This window comes from Pseudopipra pipra, chromosome 16 (genome assembly GCF_036250125.1).
Source record: "Pseudopipra pipra isolate bDixPip1 chromosome 16, bDixPip1.hap1, whole genome shotgun sequence".
Classification (NCBI taxonomy): domain Eukaryota; kingdom Metazoa; phylum Chordata; class Aves; order Passeriformes; family Pipridae; genus Pseudopipra; species Pseudopipra pipra.
In genome coordinates, this window is record NC_087564.1 from 13,309,009 (window position 1) to 13,325,361 (window position 16,353).

At 55.6% G+C, this 16,353-nt stretch overlaps 1 protein-coding gene across 5 annotated transcripts; it reads right to left on the reverse strand.

Moving 5' to 3' along the window:
- Nucleotides 1-4,402: 4,402 nt before the first annotated feature.
- ACTB (actin beta) lies at nucleotides 4,403-9,412 on the reverse strand. 5 transcript variants are annotated; one of them, XM_064673206.1, is made up of 6 exons: nucleotides 9,275-9,412; nucleotides 7,523-7,651; nucleotides 6,974-7,213; nucleotides 6,000-6,438; nucleotides 5,513-5,694; nucleotides 4,403-5,150 (listed from the first exon to the last, which is right to left on the reverse strand). In XM_064673206.1, the coding sequence occupies exons 2-6, from the start codon at nucleotides 7,643-7,645 to the stop codon at nucleotides 5,007-5,009; spliced, it is 1,128 nt and encodes a 375-aa protein (XP_064529276.1). In that variant the 5' UTR covers nucleotides 7,646-7,651; nucleotides 9,275-9,412; the 3' UTR covers nucleotides 4,403-5,006. The 5 variants fall into 5 exon arrangements, with proteins under 5 accessions (XP_064529276.1, XP_064529281.1, XP_064529279.1 ...); XM_064673211.1 differs by lacking the exon at nucleotides 9,275-9,412 and adding an exon at nucleotides 9,229-9,247; XM_064673209.1 differs by lacking the exon at nucleotides 9,275-9,412 and adding an exon at nucleotides 9,019-9,037.
- Between the last annotated feature and the right edge of the window lie 6,941 nt (nucleotides 9,413-16,353).

Consider the following 16,353-nt stretch of genomic DNA (forward strand, 5'->3'; position numbering starts at 1 on the left):
ATTTCCAGTTATGTGTATGCTTCAAGAATTTTGTTCATAGAAAATGTGTTTTAAAGATGTCCCACAAAGGAAGATGAATAAGTTGCTATTTTCTTCCTGCTTGATTGTTGCCATTTAAGGCCATGAATTACATTAGGGGTTAATTGGGGGTTTCACTTAGAAATAGCAAGTGCCTCAAGTCTTGATTATGTATTTTGCTTCTAGGCCTATGAGAGGGGTCTGGAATCAAAGAGGAAAACCTCTCTTAACCTTTAGATGAGGGAGAGCCTCAGTAAGAGGATATGTACCTGCTTTGTTTGTCATGTGTTTCACTTAAATAAAAGGTAATGACAAGTTAAATCTGGAGGCCCTTCAGTCAAGACCAACTTGTTTGACATCTGGGAAAAATACCAACCTACCGTATTTGCAGTCATCAGGGAAAGCAGAGACCAGGGTGGAGGAGAGCTGCATTTCCAATGCAAATGGTAAATAAAATCATCAGGGAGTCCCAAAGTTAGAGTAAAGGCCCTGCCCAGAGAGCCAGGGCGGCTGGAGCAGCTGGAATTAGGAGTAGCCACAGGTTCCCTCCAGCCCTGGGGCATACATGGACCAGACAGCAGCTGACAACCCCAAATAAGAACTGGGAACAGAGAGGTGTAAGGATCTCCTGAGGAGAAACCAGGCTTTGTAAGAGGAGCTGCATTTGAACTTGTGATCCACCAAATAATTGAACAGGGTACTGGTGCAGATAAGACATGGAGGTTGAACATGAGGAGGTAGCAGGTGATAAAGGAGGAAGGAAATGAACAACTACACTGAACTCTAGCGTTTCTCTTGATGGCCCTGGGAGGTGGCCAGACAGAGTGAGGAGAAACCCTCCCTGCTGTGCCTCATTTCAGGAATGCTCTTCTCCATGTGGGCACCTGGGAACCTGCTGCGAGGTTGGGTTCTGTTCAGGGCTGGGCCATCTCAGGGCAAACTTTGGTCATCTTACAACTAATACAAGTTTTCTCAAGGAAGGCAGGCACATACCATGCTGTCCCAGTCCAGGTAGGCAAACAAATTAATACCAGTGTCAAGATATTTTGCTCTGTATAAAGCAAAATCTCTTAACTGTTCAAGGCCAGACTGACCTGGGGATTTTATATTTTTACCTCTGAAAAGTCTTGCTTCAGTTCTCTCCTCTGATTCCTAAGACTGATACAACCTGGACATATTTTTGACAGCGTGACTAAAGCCCAGCTGGACTGCAGCAGCCAGAACACTTGGTATGCTTGGGTGGAGTGCTAGCTCCACTGCTGGAAGTGATTCTCAATCCTTGATACAGTTTAATACTGTAAGGCCTGCTAAAGTGGATTACAGATGGGTATAATGCAAGTCAGGGCAGGCTCCAGGTCAGCAATCCTGCAAGGAACAACTTGAGAGACCAGGACTGCTCCTGCCCCAAGCACAGCCCGTACCACAGTCCCATCCCTGACCTGGTACCTCAGAAAGGCCATTTTCTGAAGGTGATGTTTTGCACCTTCTGAGGGGACTTCTACAAGGAGGCCAGTGTAGTTTGAATGCTCTGGGATTTCCTGGGACTTTTGCACGCAGCCAGCTGGCACCTATTCTAGAGGAGCACATGCTCACTAACGAGAGAACAGGACCCTCCCCATTCAGGGACCGTTTCTGGTCAACTGTCCCTGACACAGCTGAGAGACAATGAGGCCCTTCAGGGCTAAATCCTGAGAGCTGCAACCATCTCCTTTGCCAAGGACATCACTAATTCCCGGCGGTGGCTTGATTCCATAAGCAGCTCAGTGAGGTGACTTTCCAGGTCACCAGCTAATTGCAGGTGAAGTGCCAGTGACTGTCTCCAGCAGGATCGAAAGTTGGGAGCTCTGAGGGAAGGAAGGACATAAAACGTGTTTGCTCAGCTCCCTTGAGCTGAGCCATCACTCCTGGGGCAGCTACAGGGAGGCAGGAAAGGGCTGGGTGGCTTGCAAGGATCTACAGCCGAGTCCCGCCGTCTCTGCAGCCTGAGGAATCCTGGAGTGTCATCATGGCTGAGCCAGACAGGGGGACGTGCTCAGGCCGGCCCGTGGGTGGACTTATTAAACCTCCTGGTCTCCCCACAACCCCTGGCTATTTTTGTGCTGGAGAGGAGGAGGAGGTAGCCAGGGCACTGATTATTCCCTACACGTCTTCTCCTTTGAGTCTAGTATGGCTAGAGCCAGGCCATGGCTAAACCAGCTCCTCTGCTGCCCTTCCTGACAGGCCTCTTGGCATTTCCCCATCTCTGTGAAACAGCAAAAGGCGAATTGAAACTTGATGACAGAGAAACTACAGTTAAAAAAATCCCCCTCTTCCAGCGCCTGATGTTCCTGAGAGGAAATCACTCGGGGCTCTCCCCTGCTTGCTGGAGTCGGGAGCAGTGAGTAATGCTCCAGTGGTCCCTGCCCGGCACCACATTCTTTTCTCCAGCATGTAATGGCCCAGAGGAGGGATAAACAGAGCCTTGGCCTCACGCTGGAGAGGCATTGGGAAGGGCTGTGGAAGGCTTGGCCTCATTTTACTGGGGAGCTGGTTGCCCAAAACAGCAAGTGAAATGGGAAGAAGGGAGAAAAAGCCCTGCAAAGTGTTAACTAATAGCAAACCTCAGCTGGCTCTGGAGCAGAAAAATCATCCTGGCTGCCCTGCATCCAACAGCTCTGCACCAGCCCAGTGCTCACCCTCTCCCTGTGCTCACATCTCTGCCCACCTGAACTGCTCTCGGCCCCCAGCATTTTGTTGCTCTATAGTTTCTCATCGCCATCATCATCTCTTCTGTTCTTTGTGTCTCAACACATTTTCCCACAGTGATCAGTGACCATTTCAAACAGGGCTGAAGAAAGGCACCCCATTTCCCTATTACTGTCATCTTGTCTTGCCTCCTGGCCTTTTTCCTGCCCCGCTCCTACCAGCTCCCTCCCCAGGAGCTGCCATTGCCTCCTCCTCACCCCATTTCCCCAAGACCTCAGGTTATAAGCCCAGTTTGGGCCTTGCTCCAACCTGTTTTACCTTCTCTGTTGCAAACTGGTGCTTCCAGTAACTTGTCAGCTCAGCCCAGTGTCTGTACCTCCAGCCCTGCCAGGCTCCCACTGCACCCAGGAGGGATGCTGGGGAGATGAAGGGCAGAAACCAGCAGGTCCACCCTGAGTATAGCATGAGATCAGAGCAGGAGCAGGCCAGGTAGAGAACTAAAGAGACACTGGAGCCTGTTCCCTGCCTTTCATCTGCTGGAAGCATGACACAATCACAGCCATTAGCTCTTCAAAGGCAGGCAGGCTGGTGGAGCCTTGGGAAGCCAGCACACCTGAGAGCAATGCTCCCAGGTCTGGGCTGCCCGAGTTGGCAATGCAGTGTCACCTGGCTCAGCTCTCCCTGGTCCTGATCCAGCAGCCTCAATCCTGTTTCCTTTTCACAGCAGTGGCTCCAGTCCTAGGGACTCCTGGACTTTGCTATATCCAACAGGGTCTCATCTCCCAGCACAGCTTTGAGAGGGTACCCCCGTGCAGCCCCTCTTCCATGAAGCCAGAGTCTGAAGTTGATCGAACAAGGCTGAAGCACCACAGAGGGTTCAGAAGCCCAAAAGATGGGGTCAGAGCCAAGAATCCGTGCAAACCTTTCTGGGAAAGGTTGGGCTGGAGGCAGGTACCTGCACTGCCCTCAGCAAGTTCTGGAGTTGTAGGTGTCACTCACCCTGCCAGAACTTCCTCCCTCCTCCCTTCACTTTTTTCCCAGCCCCACCCATGTAACACCCCAGTGGCCCCACTCTCTGAAGTCAAATTTTTTCCACTTCACAGGAGACTTTCTCTTGCTCTCACCTGAAAGCTGCTCCACCTAGCCAGCACCCTGCAAGAGCATGAGTCTCCCAGCCTGAACCCAGGCTTCCCCTCCCGGGGCAAACCAGCAGGACAGACAAGCTTTGACACCTGGAGCAGGGAGAAGATGGGATACTGCCCCACATGAGGCTGCAGACTACTCAAAGGAGCCTTGGTTGAGGGACGAGGCAGCTGCTCTGGCACAGTTATAGCATTCCCCACACCCCACTTGCTTCCATCAGTTGAAAGCTAGACATACAAGTGAGGAGACACACACAGAGCAGCATTTAGGAAGGTGCAGCTGGATCCCCACTAAATCCAGCTCTTCTGACAGCTCCGTTACACACACAGTCAGTATCTGGAAAGCTCCAGCCCAAGGCAGCCGTGGAGACCCACAGGTTTGGCATGTTCAGCTCTACCCCCACCCCCATATCACTGAGAGCCACCTGCATCATGCCCTGCAGCACCAGCATCCCCCCAGCCCGATAGCAGAGCTGTGCAGGCCTGGCAGGGCAAGATCAGAGTAAGGAGCAACTGTCAAGAAATGGCATGAAAAGAAAATGAACAACCAACACCAGTCAAGCCTCTATGGTGTGCACTTTTATTTGAACTGGTCTTAAGTCAGTGTACAGGTAGCCCCTCCCTCCCCCACATACCGGCCCTTCTCGGCCCTGTGGGGGGACTGTAAAGCCTTCATTCCCATCTATCACTGGGGAACACAGCCTGCTTGCTTGACAAATCAAAGAGAAAAAGGATCAAGTGTGTTTTGTTTTTAAGGCGGAAAGATACAAAAAGACACTTGTTGGGTTACATAATTTACAGACAAGCAATTATAACCTAACACCAGTAACTGGCATCGGCTCCCTCCGAGCTGGGCTGTTGCCTTCACAGAGGCGAGTAACTTCCTGTAACAATGCATTATAACAATATTTGGAATGACTATTAAAAAAAGAAACAAATGTACAATCAAAGTCCTCAGATGCATTGTAGAACTTTGGGGGCGTTCGCTCCAACATGTTTTGTTTTTAAGACTGCTGCTGACACCTTCACCGTTCCAGTTTTTTAATCCTGAGTCAAGCGCCAAAAAAAAAACAAATAAAGCCATGCCAATCTCGTCTTGTTTTATGCGCATTTATGGGTTTTGTTTCATCACAAGGGTGTGGGTGTTGGTAACAGTCCGGTTTAGAAGCATTTGCGGTGGACAATGGAGGGTCCGGATTCATCGTACTCCTGCTTGCTGATCCACATTTGCTGGAAGGTGGACAGGGAGGCCAGGATGGAGCCTCCGATCCAGACAGAGTATTTGCGCTCAGGTGGGGCAATGATCTGCAGGGAAGAGGAGGAACCAGTCAGACACAGCATCACACTACACTTACAGCCCACGCACAGCCCTGCAAGGCAGAGCTGCCTAACTCCCTTATCTAGCCGTGGCAAAGATACTATGAAGTCCAAACAGGATCAAGACACAATCTCACATCCCCCCCTCCCTCCTTTGCAGCCAGTCTTTATACTAATCCCATTATTCATATGGTTGGGTGAGTGCCATCCTGTCCAGACCCAAGGCCATTAAGGCTGCACCAGACACAGACACTTCCTATCTTTTCTAGCAGGAATTTAGCTTATCCCCCTGCACCCACTCTGTTTCAGCCTAGCAGGGGTGCTGAGATGTTCCCACAACTCCATCCTACCTTGATTTTCATTGTGCTGGGTGCCAGGGCTGTGATCTCCTTCTGCATCCTGTCAGCAATGCCAGGGTACATTGTGGTACCACCAGACAGCACCGTGTTGGCATAGAGGTCCTTACGGATATCCACATCGCACTTCATGATGGAGTTGAAGGTAGTTTCATGGATACCACAGGACTCCATACCTGTGAGGAAAAAGCAGTCTCAAGTCAGCAAGGGCTAAGACACAGCCAAGGAAGCCTGAGAAGATACTATGGGCAACCAGGGGACCAGCAGCTCCACCAGCAGGAAGGCGCTACAGAGCCATGGCTCCTGCTCAGTTCTCCCAAATCCCTTCAACAGCTGTAGGCTGTGTGGGAAGTGAGACTGACTGGTGGGACAGCATAAACCTTGCTAAAGACAAGCAGTAATATGGTACCTCACTGCCATGGTCTCCAGGTCACCCTTCACATAAGGAACACAAGGTATATCCTACAAGAGTTGGACTTACCCAAGAAAGATGGCTGGAAGAGGGCCTCAGGGCACCTGAACCTCTCATTGCCAATGGTGATGACCTGGCCATCAGGGAGTTCATAGCTCTTCTCCAGGGAAGAGCTAGAGGCAGCTGTGGCCATCTCCTGCTCAAAATCCAGGGCGACATAGCACAGCTTCTCCTTGATGTCACGCACAATTTCTCTCTCGGCTGTGGTGGTGAAGCTGTAGCCTCTCTCTGTCAAGATCTTCATGAGGTAGTCCGTCAGGTCACGGCCAGCCAGATCCAGACGGAGGATGGCATGGGGGAGGGCATAGCCTTCATAGATGGGCACAGTGTGGGTAACACCATCACCAGAGTCCATCACAATACCAGTGGTACGACCAGAGGCATACAGGGACAACACAGCCTGGATGGCTACATACATGGCTGGGGTGTTGAAGGTCTCGAACATGATCTAGGGAAAGAAAAGAAGGGGTTGAGCCAACAGCAAAAAAAAATCCCCACAGTTCTTGCTACAAGTCTATACCAAGTCCATGCAAGTGGTTTTACTTTTGCCCCTAGATAAGAGAGATCTCTCCACTCCCCCTCAAAGTCCATGCTTATCTCACCTGTTCCCCACCCACACCTGCCAGGTCAGAGCCTGAGCAGGGACACCACCACCAGAGCCATCTCTATTGCCACAGCAAGGAACAAAACAAATGCCAAGTAAACTACAGTACAGTCACTCAAGGCTGTAAATGGATTAGTGTGCCTAGTCAGAAACAGCAGTTAGACAAGTTGCTAGTTCAGTCTCAGAGAAAGCCAGCTTAGAAGAGCAAACAAAACCTGTCAAGGTCCAGCAAAGAGGAGACTCAGGTCAGGAAAGGAAAACCCTGTGAAGATGGCAAAAAGGGAGAATAGTGGTGAAGGAGGAGAGAGGACAACATGGAAGAGGAGAGCTGGCCTGCAGCAACATCTGCTGTAGCTCCAAGCTCCAGAGTTCTACATACCTGTGTCATCTTCTCTCTGTTGGCTTTGGGGTTCAGGGGAGCCTCTGTGAGCAGCACGGGGTGCTCCTCGGGGGCTACTCTCAGCTCATTGTAGAAAGTGTGGTGCCAGATCTTCTCCATGTCATCCCAGTTGGTGACAATACCGTGTTCAATGGGGTACTTCAGGGTCAGGATACCTCTTTTGCTCTGGGCTTCATCACCAACGTAGCTGTCTTTCTGGCCCATACCAACCATCACACCCTGCACAACAAAGAAGATGCATTAAATACAACTGAAGGATGAGCCCAACTGGGTGGATAATCTGCTTTTCCTAAAGCTAAGTCTCCAATTACTGTCCCTATTCTATCAGGAAAGGCATTTGGCCAGCTGCTCCAACACACACTGCACAAAGGCTCTGCAGGAGGCTGCACTCCCCACCAGCTGTGCTGCAGCGCAGAAGCCTCTAATGGTATAAAACCTAATAGAAGGGCTTCTTGCTCTTGTGGAAGGCAACCACTTCCACCAAAAACTGCTCATTTTTGTCGGGTAACAGGCAACCCAGCCACCTACCTGATGTCTGGGGCGACCCACGATGGATGGGAAGACAGCACGGGGGGCATCGTCCCCGGCGAAACCGGCCTTGCACATACCGGAACCATTGTCAACAACGAGCGCGGCAATATCATCATCCATGGCTGGCTGCAGGAGGAGAGGAAAGCAGGAGACGTGAGCATCCTCGGTCACACACCGAGCCCCGTCCCCATGGCTGCGGGCGGGAAGCGAAGGCGATGGCGGGAAGCGAAGACGATGCCGCCAAGGCCTTCCCCACCCATTTCCTTCCTGCCGGCGCAGCTCCGCTTCGCTCGGCGCCCGCTAGAGGGGGCGACACCTCCCAGATTTCGGCGCTGCGCGGATTTGGGACAAAGGAAGTCCCTGCGCCCTCTCGCATTATTACCATAAAAGGCAATGGATGGAGCACCGAGCCTCTCCCGCTACCGGCTTTCGGGGGGGATGGCGGCGGCCACACCCCGGGTGTGGCTGCCACACCCCAGCGCCCGCCGTGTGCCCGACAGCGGGACTCGACGCCTCCGCGCAGCGCCGGGGGTCACGCCCGATGCTCGCCCCAGCACCCCGCTGTGTGCCAGCCAGTGAGGTTTAACACCTCCGTGCAGACCCAGGGGTCACTCGGTGCTTTTACCACTGCCTCGCCGTGTGCCAGGCACAGGCAGTGAGGTTTGACGCCCCCGCACAGCCCCGGGGGTCACGCCCTGTGCTCATCCCAGCACCCCACCCTGTGCCAACCGGCGGGGCTCGACACCTCCACCCAGCCCCGGGGGTCACACGGTGCTCGTCCCGGTGCCCCACCGTGCGTCAGGCACAGCCAGCGGGGCTCGATGTCCCTGCACAGACCCGGGGGTCACACGCGGCGCTGCCCTGGCAGCCCCCAAAGCCTCAACACGCCACTAATAAGGAACTGCAGCCGGCAGGACAAACGCCGGCCACCACGCCCAGCCCACCAGCCAAGCGTGACCGGGGCTCTGCCCCATCAACCGGCGGCACCACAGGCGGGATTAGCGCCAGGGAGCCAGAGTCTTATGCAACTGCCGCCCGCCCAGGCTCAGCCCCGGCGGCTTCGGCCGCGCCGGTGTAATCCGGTGTCGGGGGGCGGCGGCAGCTGCCGTACATGTGCCGCCCCGCACGGGCAGCCTGGGAAGTGTAGTCGGTGCTGGAGCAGGTACCCTTGCCCGCACCACGGCTCCGGGCACACCGGGGGGGGTCCTCCTGCGCCTCCCAACCCCGCATTGTTCCGATCCACAGCCTCGCCCCGCACAGGGGCTGCCACCACCACCCCCCTTCCCTACAAGCAGCAGCCACTGGGGCTGCCCGCATGTGCGGGTTGGGGGAGCCGCGCCCCTCCCCTCCGGGGACAACGCCCCCGGGTCCCGAGCCCCCCGCTGGCGGCTCCCGGAGCAGACAAAGCCCCGCACCCCGCGTCCTCCCCGCCGCTGGTGGGACACGACAGCCGAGCCACCCGCTCCCCCCGGCCCCACGAGCAATCCTCTTACAGCGCGGATTAGCCCCACGGGCGGCAGGGGCGCGACCCCCCCGCGAGCATCGCACCCCGAACAAACGTTAAACTGCGAACTGCGCCCATAGCCCTTAGAATACGGCAGCGCGCTGCGGGGCCGCCACCCCGCACAGCGTACAAAGGGCGCGCCGCTGTCCCGACAGCCCCGATCACGCTGATAATAATAACAACAATATCGAGTTATTACTGATCTCGTTGCTGCTCTACCCACGCTGCGGCGGTGCCGCTCTCACCTTTGTGGAGTGGTGCGGTTGGAGCCGGGGCGGGCGCGAGGCGGCGGCGGGAGCGGGGCGCGCGCGCGGTGAGGGCAGGCACAGCTCGCGGCGGCTCCCGCCCGCCGCCCGCGCGCGCCTTATATCCGGGCCGCGGCCGCCGCCGCCTCGCCATAAAAGGAAACTTTCGGAGAGCGCCGCTCCCATTGGTCCCGGTCCGGTCACGCCCCCCGCGCCCCGCCCCGCCCCCGCCGCGCGCGCCCGGCAGCGCCCCCCGCCCCGCCATGAGGGGAAACATCGGGGGGAGGGGGAGCCGAGGCGAATTGGGGTGGGGGGCGCAGCCCCTCGGGTGTCGCCGTGATGGTTTAGGAACGGGGCTGTTGTTTCGTGCTCGCCCCGCTCCGCGGTTCGCGCTGCTCCGGTGCCCCCCTACAGCCCCCCCCACCTCAGCCCTCGCACAAAGCCCCGCGGGTGTGGGGGTCCCGGCCCGTTCGCCCCCCCGGGCTGTGTGGGAGCGGGGAGTTTGCAGCCCCCCGGGAGGGATGGGGGTACCCCGGCTGCAGGTGTGGGGCAGGACCCCGGGGGTGCTGCCTGTCCCTGCCCGCAGCGCTGCCCACGCGGGGCACGTGGAGTGCCCGTCACCTGCACCCCCTGGGTCGGGGAGGCACCGGTGACCCCGGCCCGGAGTGGGACGCGGGGCCAAGTTCACTGCTGATGTCAGCAGGGCACGGCTCCTGCCAGGCCCTCGGCCCTTGGACCCACCCGGGCAACCGAGAGCGCTGCCAACGCCACCGGGCACCAGTAAAGGCCGTGTGCCTGTGGTGGCACCTGGGAGAAGGGAACGCTCCACCAGCTCTGGCTTGGGCATCAAGTCAAGCAGAGGGCCCTGGTCCCTGCTCCTCATCCTGCCCCACACAGGCAGGGGACACTGTGGAAGCAGTGGTTTGGTCAGATTTGGGCAATATTTGTTTTGTCCTCTGATTCAAACCTTGCTGGAGTGGGAAACGTGGCTGCTCTGGCCCAGGCTGCCTTTCTGCAATTCCCTCCTTGGCTGTGACCATCCAATATTGGTTGGGGATAAAGGTGAGGGCAGTGGTCGTGGAGCAGCAGGCGGCAGCGACCAGAGGGCTTTGCGTCTCCAGAGTGTTGTGCGAACACAGGCTGATTAATCAAGTTAATTAAGCAGCCCTGTAAGTAAAGTAGCAGCAGCCACTCGCAATCTGTTGCCGGTTGGAAGCGCGCAGACTTCAACATGGGGACCTTGGATGTGTAATCTCAGCCGTCTGAAAACAGTATGACAGGGAAGAAAAATAAAATTCTCAAGGAAAAAAAAAGCTAAAAGTGCCTGTTCTTCAGAGGACACCCCTCGTCCAGCATCATGAACAGGGAACCAGCCCTGCCATCAGGGTCTGGCAGCTCACGCCAGCAAGCTCTTTGTCACCAGGCAGCTGCAGAGATCACAGTGAGGGGATGAGGATGGGGCTCCCTCCCCAAACTGCTAGTGTGGGGTCTGGCTGAGTGGGGACCTAGGCATTATTCCCCCCCTTCATTGCTCCTTGCTGTGGGACAAACAAAGGACAGCAGCAGGAGGAACCTGCAAAAGCCTGTTCAGATAGAGATTTGTAATTACCTGGGGGGATGGGAGGTGATGAGACACTGGGCATGGATAGAAACACTAGAGCAGTCCTTTTCCTTTGGATAGCATCCCCTTCCCCAGGAGCACCTTGTCCTGGTGAAGGTGTCCCAAATCCCAGCACCACGGCTGCTCACAGATGGGTGCTTTGGAGGGGATGGTGTGGAGAGACAGGACACCTGCAGGCTCTTCTGGGCCACTCCAGGGACATGCCTCATCGCTCAGGGCAGAGGTGGCCGTGGTGATGGAGCAAAGATACCCCGGCACACAGGGACTGTCCCCATGGGAAACCCTCAGTGCAAGGGGACCCAGCCAGGGGTTCCTGCATGGCCGTGCCAGAGCAGAGCTGCCTTTGCCCAGTCATTCCTCTGCCACCTCGGGTGCCTGGTGCGAGATCCCTGTATCGCAGCTTCCCTTGCAGTAAAATGGGAGTCATCGCTGTTAATTACCTACCTCACGGGGAATTAATTAATGTTTGTGCTCCACTTAGAAAAGACTGATTATTAATTAGAAGATTATACGTCAAATAAGGGGAGCCACAAGGCATGGGTAGAGCTGATGGCCCTTGAGGGTGTGAACTGTGGTCCATGAATGTGCTGATGAAGTGGGGAAAAGTCTGACAACAGCATCGGGGGGGTGGGTTTGGGGTGGGGAACATCAGCAGGAGGTCAGGGCCAAGTGTGGAGACCACCAGGGCCCATGGGGGTCTTGGTCAGCTGGATGGGACGGGCATCAGAAGGATGGGATGCTGTGCTCCGCTGCACTCTGGTGAGCCGGTTGGGTGGAGCCGGGCTGGGGAGCCGCAGTACGAGACAGCCCATTAGGCAGGGAGGGAAGTGCTGGGCAATTAGAGTCTCTTGATTATCAGACTGAATCAGAAAGCAATCAATCCACCAGCATCCGGAGGGCAGCAGCACTGGACCCACGTCTCCTGGCTTTAGGGGCGGCGAGCACTGGCCTCGGTGGGGACAGCAGGATGTGGCCTCCAGCACACAGCCAGTGCCACAGCTTCCTCCCAGACTGAAGACATTTGGCAGTGAAGCCACCAGCCATTCACTGTGTTCACCACCCAGATCACACACGGTGTGGTGGACCAGGCCAACTCCCTGGCCATGGCTGGGGCTCCCCTCCCATCCCTCCTGGGGTGTTGCAAAAGCTGAAAGGAGAAAAGAGGAACTAAGCAAAGAGCTTCCCAGCCATTGTGTTACCCTTGGGCAGACATCACTGGCTCCCAAGATTCCCTGTTTTGCCTCACTTCTTCCTGCTTGTCCTTGGTGCTTGGCTCGCACCGACTCTGGACAAAACTATCCAGGGGAGGATCCTCCTGCCCTTCACTAACTGATACAGCCGTGCTTGAATTACTGCACTTGTGGGACAACATGTGAGCTCTGCTTTCCACTCGCTTCTTCCAGCCCTTCCCCTAGAGCAGAAGCCCTTTGCCCAGGAATGGCATGTGCCACACTTTTGGGGAGAGGAGAGTCTAAGTGGGAAAATAATCCTGGCAGTTTTTGGAGCTGGCTTGGATTTCTGCACATCCCCTTCAGTGCCAGCTCCTCATTTACTAACCCTGCCATGCGCTCGGGCCTCCCTTCTCTCCCTCCTGCTATTGTGACACTGAGAAGAGAGGTGGAAACTCCTGAATCCACCCCAGTCGCTTTAAATCACCCTCACAAAAAAATCATGGAGTTTTTTTGCAGCGCTGCCTTTCCCTTCCCTTCCCGTTCCCCAAGGGGAAGAAGGAAAGATGCTGACCACATCCCCAGTTTCACAGGCACAGGGACCATCTCAGCACCTTCCTCTTTCAGTTTTCTCCTTGCAGCATCAGCTGTAACGGGAATTTGCACGAGCTAAAATCTAAGCAGGAACCCCAGGCCCATCTCCCCCTTTGGAGATGTTTGGGGGCCTCTCTGCAGCCCCCACCTCTCCCTTTATGGGAACATATTCAGCATTAAAACCTGAAGCAAAACAGCCCCTGACATTTTCCTGGCTCGTTGCGTTGCCTCCCCGATGCCAGCTCATCCCTGACGAGCTGCAGACTCTCCTCTCCCCCTTTAAGCATCACTCTCCTCTCTCATACATCCCTCCCTAAGGTTTCTGCTCCTTTGTATTGATCCTCGAGCTCTCCCTGATCTATCAGTGCCTTTATCAGAGAGAGATGACACCCTTTCCCTCCCCAGACCTCCATGTGCAAGAGCTGTTCTCCCCTGATCTGCTGCATCCGCATGGGTGGGCTAACGGTGCATCGAGCATCCCTCCCATCCACAAGGAAGGAAAATCATTACATTGTATCATGCTGGAAAACTGTATAAATTCACTCTTTTCCGTTTTCAAGGCACAGATGACCCGTGCCAGGTTTTGCTGAGGCTGTTGGAGAGGGCACAGCCCTGCCCAGGTAGCCGAGGTGATGGCAGGGGACACGTGCCTGGTTTTTACAGCCCGCTGTTCCTGATAACAGGACTTTGCTGGAGGGATTGAAGCCCTGAGCAGTGATTTTTCTCCACCCATTTTCCCAGCCCTGTCTGTCCTTGCTGCCTCCAGCAGCCTCGTCTCTCCATGTCCCGTGCCTTCAATGCTGACCCCTGTGCCAACACTTCCAGACCCTGATGCTGACCCCAGGGTCCCCCAGCCCACACAGGCAGCAGGGCTTCATTCCCAGCCTTTTAGGCAGCCAGGTCAGCATCCATCAGCTGGTTCCCTCCCCAGAGGCTGGGACCCTCTGCCCAGCTCCATCCTGGTGTCTTGCAGCTGTACCACCCTCCCCAGGCTGTGTTGGCTCGGCCAGAGCAGAGCGAAGCCCTCCCTTCCCCCACTGGTTAAATGTGCTGCCGGGGCTGTCTTGGTTGACCTTGATAGCAAGAGCCTGTGAGGCCCAAGCGTTGAATTGTTTTCAGCCCAAGGTCATTCCCCAGCACAGCACGATTACACCGGCACAACCAGATCCTGGGGCGATGCCGGCCGGGCTCCCAGACTCAGCCTTCCCAGCCACCCTGGGCATCCCTCGAGTCCACCTCTTCCACAGCAATGGGACAGGTATAAGCTAAAGCCTATGCTGGAGCCTCCCCGAGGGACGGAGAGCAGTGGAGCAACCCTCCCCTCCAACCAGGCCTGGCATCAACTTTGGGGGATATTTCCTCCAGCTGAAAAAAAAACCCAAACAAAACAAAACAAAAAAAAAACCAGAAGCAGAAGAGAAAAAGCTGATTCTTCCTAGGTTTTTTCTGCAAGTCTCAGCCCTTTGGCCCAGCTCACCCCACTGGCATCATCACCTAAATGCCACTGAATGACCCCTCTTCCATGATGCAGCTCCAGGGAGGTCTTTCCCTAAAAGATGCTCCCTGGTGTTCGTCTCCCTGTCCTGGCAAAAGGCTCCCACAAGTGTTACACGGTGCTATGCCAAGCCATACGGTGCATTTTCAACTGCTGCTTAATTACTTCGGGAATTGTTTTTTTCTTGGTCTCTGATGATAAAGGCAGAGAAGCAGCTGGATGGAGTTTTCCGCTTGTACCATACCTAGGAAATGAAACAGATCCTGGGCTACCTGAGCACGCCGGGAAATTCGCTTTGATCTCTGCTGGGCTAACGGCACTTTCCATCTGGGGGCTTCAAGTCTTTGGCAGAGGTGACCTCTCCCACCTCGGAGAGGGAGGGAATAGTGCTGCCTTTGTTCTCCGTGTGAGAAACAGAGGTGCGGAGAGCAGGGATGCTCATTGCCTCCTGTTCAGGGTGGCTCTCCCACCCATGCCAAGTAATAGAAAGCACTTGTGACTGCAGGCAATTCTGGTTTGGGTTTGGGGCATAAACCCCATTTATCTCCAGCAGTGGGGTCACGGGGGTCTGAGATCACTGTGCTTTGATGCTGTGGGTGCACAGATGGGGACCCCCACCCCCAGTGACCCCAGAACTGCATCGGCTCCTCCTCCTGCAAGCACAGGGGCGCTCAGGGAACAGGCAGGCAAGACAGGGTTTGCTCATTCCTAGAAGGAGGGATGCAGGAGCTGCTCCATCCCTGCCCGGGCTGGCCCCCGGCTCTGTTTGCACAGCCGGAGCTGTGACGCAAGCGGCTCACCCCAGGCAGGGAGACGGCAGTGGAGGAGTGGGACCTGCTCTAGTCAATGCCCCAACCACTCCCCACCCTCCTTCGGGTTCAGATAAACCCTCAGGTGTGATACAGCCCTTACACAGCACTCAGCCCTTTCATAGAGCCACCAGAACTGAAACCCAGTGGCCATCCATCTGCCCCCACCTTGGGGAGCAGGTGCATGGGAGGATGGCCAGGTGGTTTTCACTCTGTGCCAGGCAGGCAGGCTTGTTCCTGGTCCCTATGGCTGGGATAACAGTGGGGCTTATGGGCTGGCACTGAGGGAAGGAGAGAGCCTTTGTGCTCTGCAGGGCAATGCTGCTCCCAACCAGCCCCTCTGGTCCAGCTTACCCTGAGATCTGTAGCAAACCCAGGAGCAAGCAGGCAAGCTTGCAACAATATCATCCCTCTGATACCGTCCTGAGGCAGCTCGCACACAGACTGAGGACAAGAGGAAACCACCAACACAAAGCCCAGGTGCAGAGGCACCAAGCCCCACTGCCCCTCACTCTCCCTCAGACAGTATTTCCACGTGTGCTTTGTTTGGCTCATTTCACACATTCCTGCCAGCAGGTGATAAGATCTCAAGAGAAAGGCAAACAAAAGCCCTGGCTGCCCTGTGGTGGCTGTCACTCCCCTGACACATTCAGCTACCTTGCTGCCAGCTGTGACCTGGGACTGGCCAGGGCACACTGATCTTCATCCCACCATGGCCTGAGCTGTGGGACAAAGATCCAGAAGGTGAAAATGTGATGGGACTTGTGAGTTGTCAGGAGGAGGACAGCAGAGCTGTGCACTCTCCTGGACCCTGTGCCACCCTTGTGCTCTGCTGTCCCATTCAGGTGATGTGTGCCTGGGCAGGCATGGAGTCCCTCCAGGGTGGTGGTGGTGTTATCAGCTCTGAGAATATCTGAAAAATGCACTTAAGTCCCATTAGAACCTCGAGTACTCATAGGTGGCATTCATTCACTGGAGCAATGGCACAGCCCTGGGCTTTCCCTGCTTGTCCTGGCCCACCTGTCCCCAAGGCACCCTGTGCTGGCACATGCAGGGTGGTGTTTGAGCACATCTCACTCCTCTAGCCTTTAACAATAAATGGGGTTATTATTTCCACCCTTCTGCTCTCTTCCCTTCCCCATGCCAGAGCAGAGACATGTGGGATTGCAGAGGTGGGTTGCAGAGCTCCTCCACCTCTGGAGCACAGAGCAGCAGAGGAAGCCAAGAAGATGCAGGAGCTGCCAGGACCATAGTGGGGCTCAGAGAGACATGAAGAGTGGCCATTGTCTACAATTTCTCAGCCCCATGAAGAGGCAAGTCAGCATGCAGAAAAACTAGGGAATGATTTTCCTGTGGGGGCTTTGCAGGAGCCCCCTTGGTTCCAAACCCAC

Bases quoted from the DNA above. Each gene is read 5' to 3' on its own strand.
- ACTB (XM_064673206.1), bottom strand. From the start codon at position 7,645: ATGGATGATGATATTGCCGCGCTCGTTGTTGACAATGGTTCCGGTATG. The intron at 6,439-6,973 runs GTATGTAGAACT...TTCTTTCCCTAG, and splicing joins ACAGAGAGAAGATGACACAG to ATCATGTTCGAGACCTTCAA. The intron at 5,695-5,999 runs GTAAGTCCAACT...TTTTCCTCACAG, and splicing joins CTTCCAGCCATCTTTCTTGG to GTATGGAGTCCTGTGGTATC.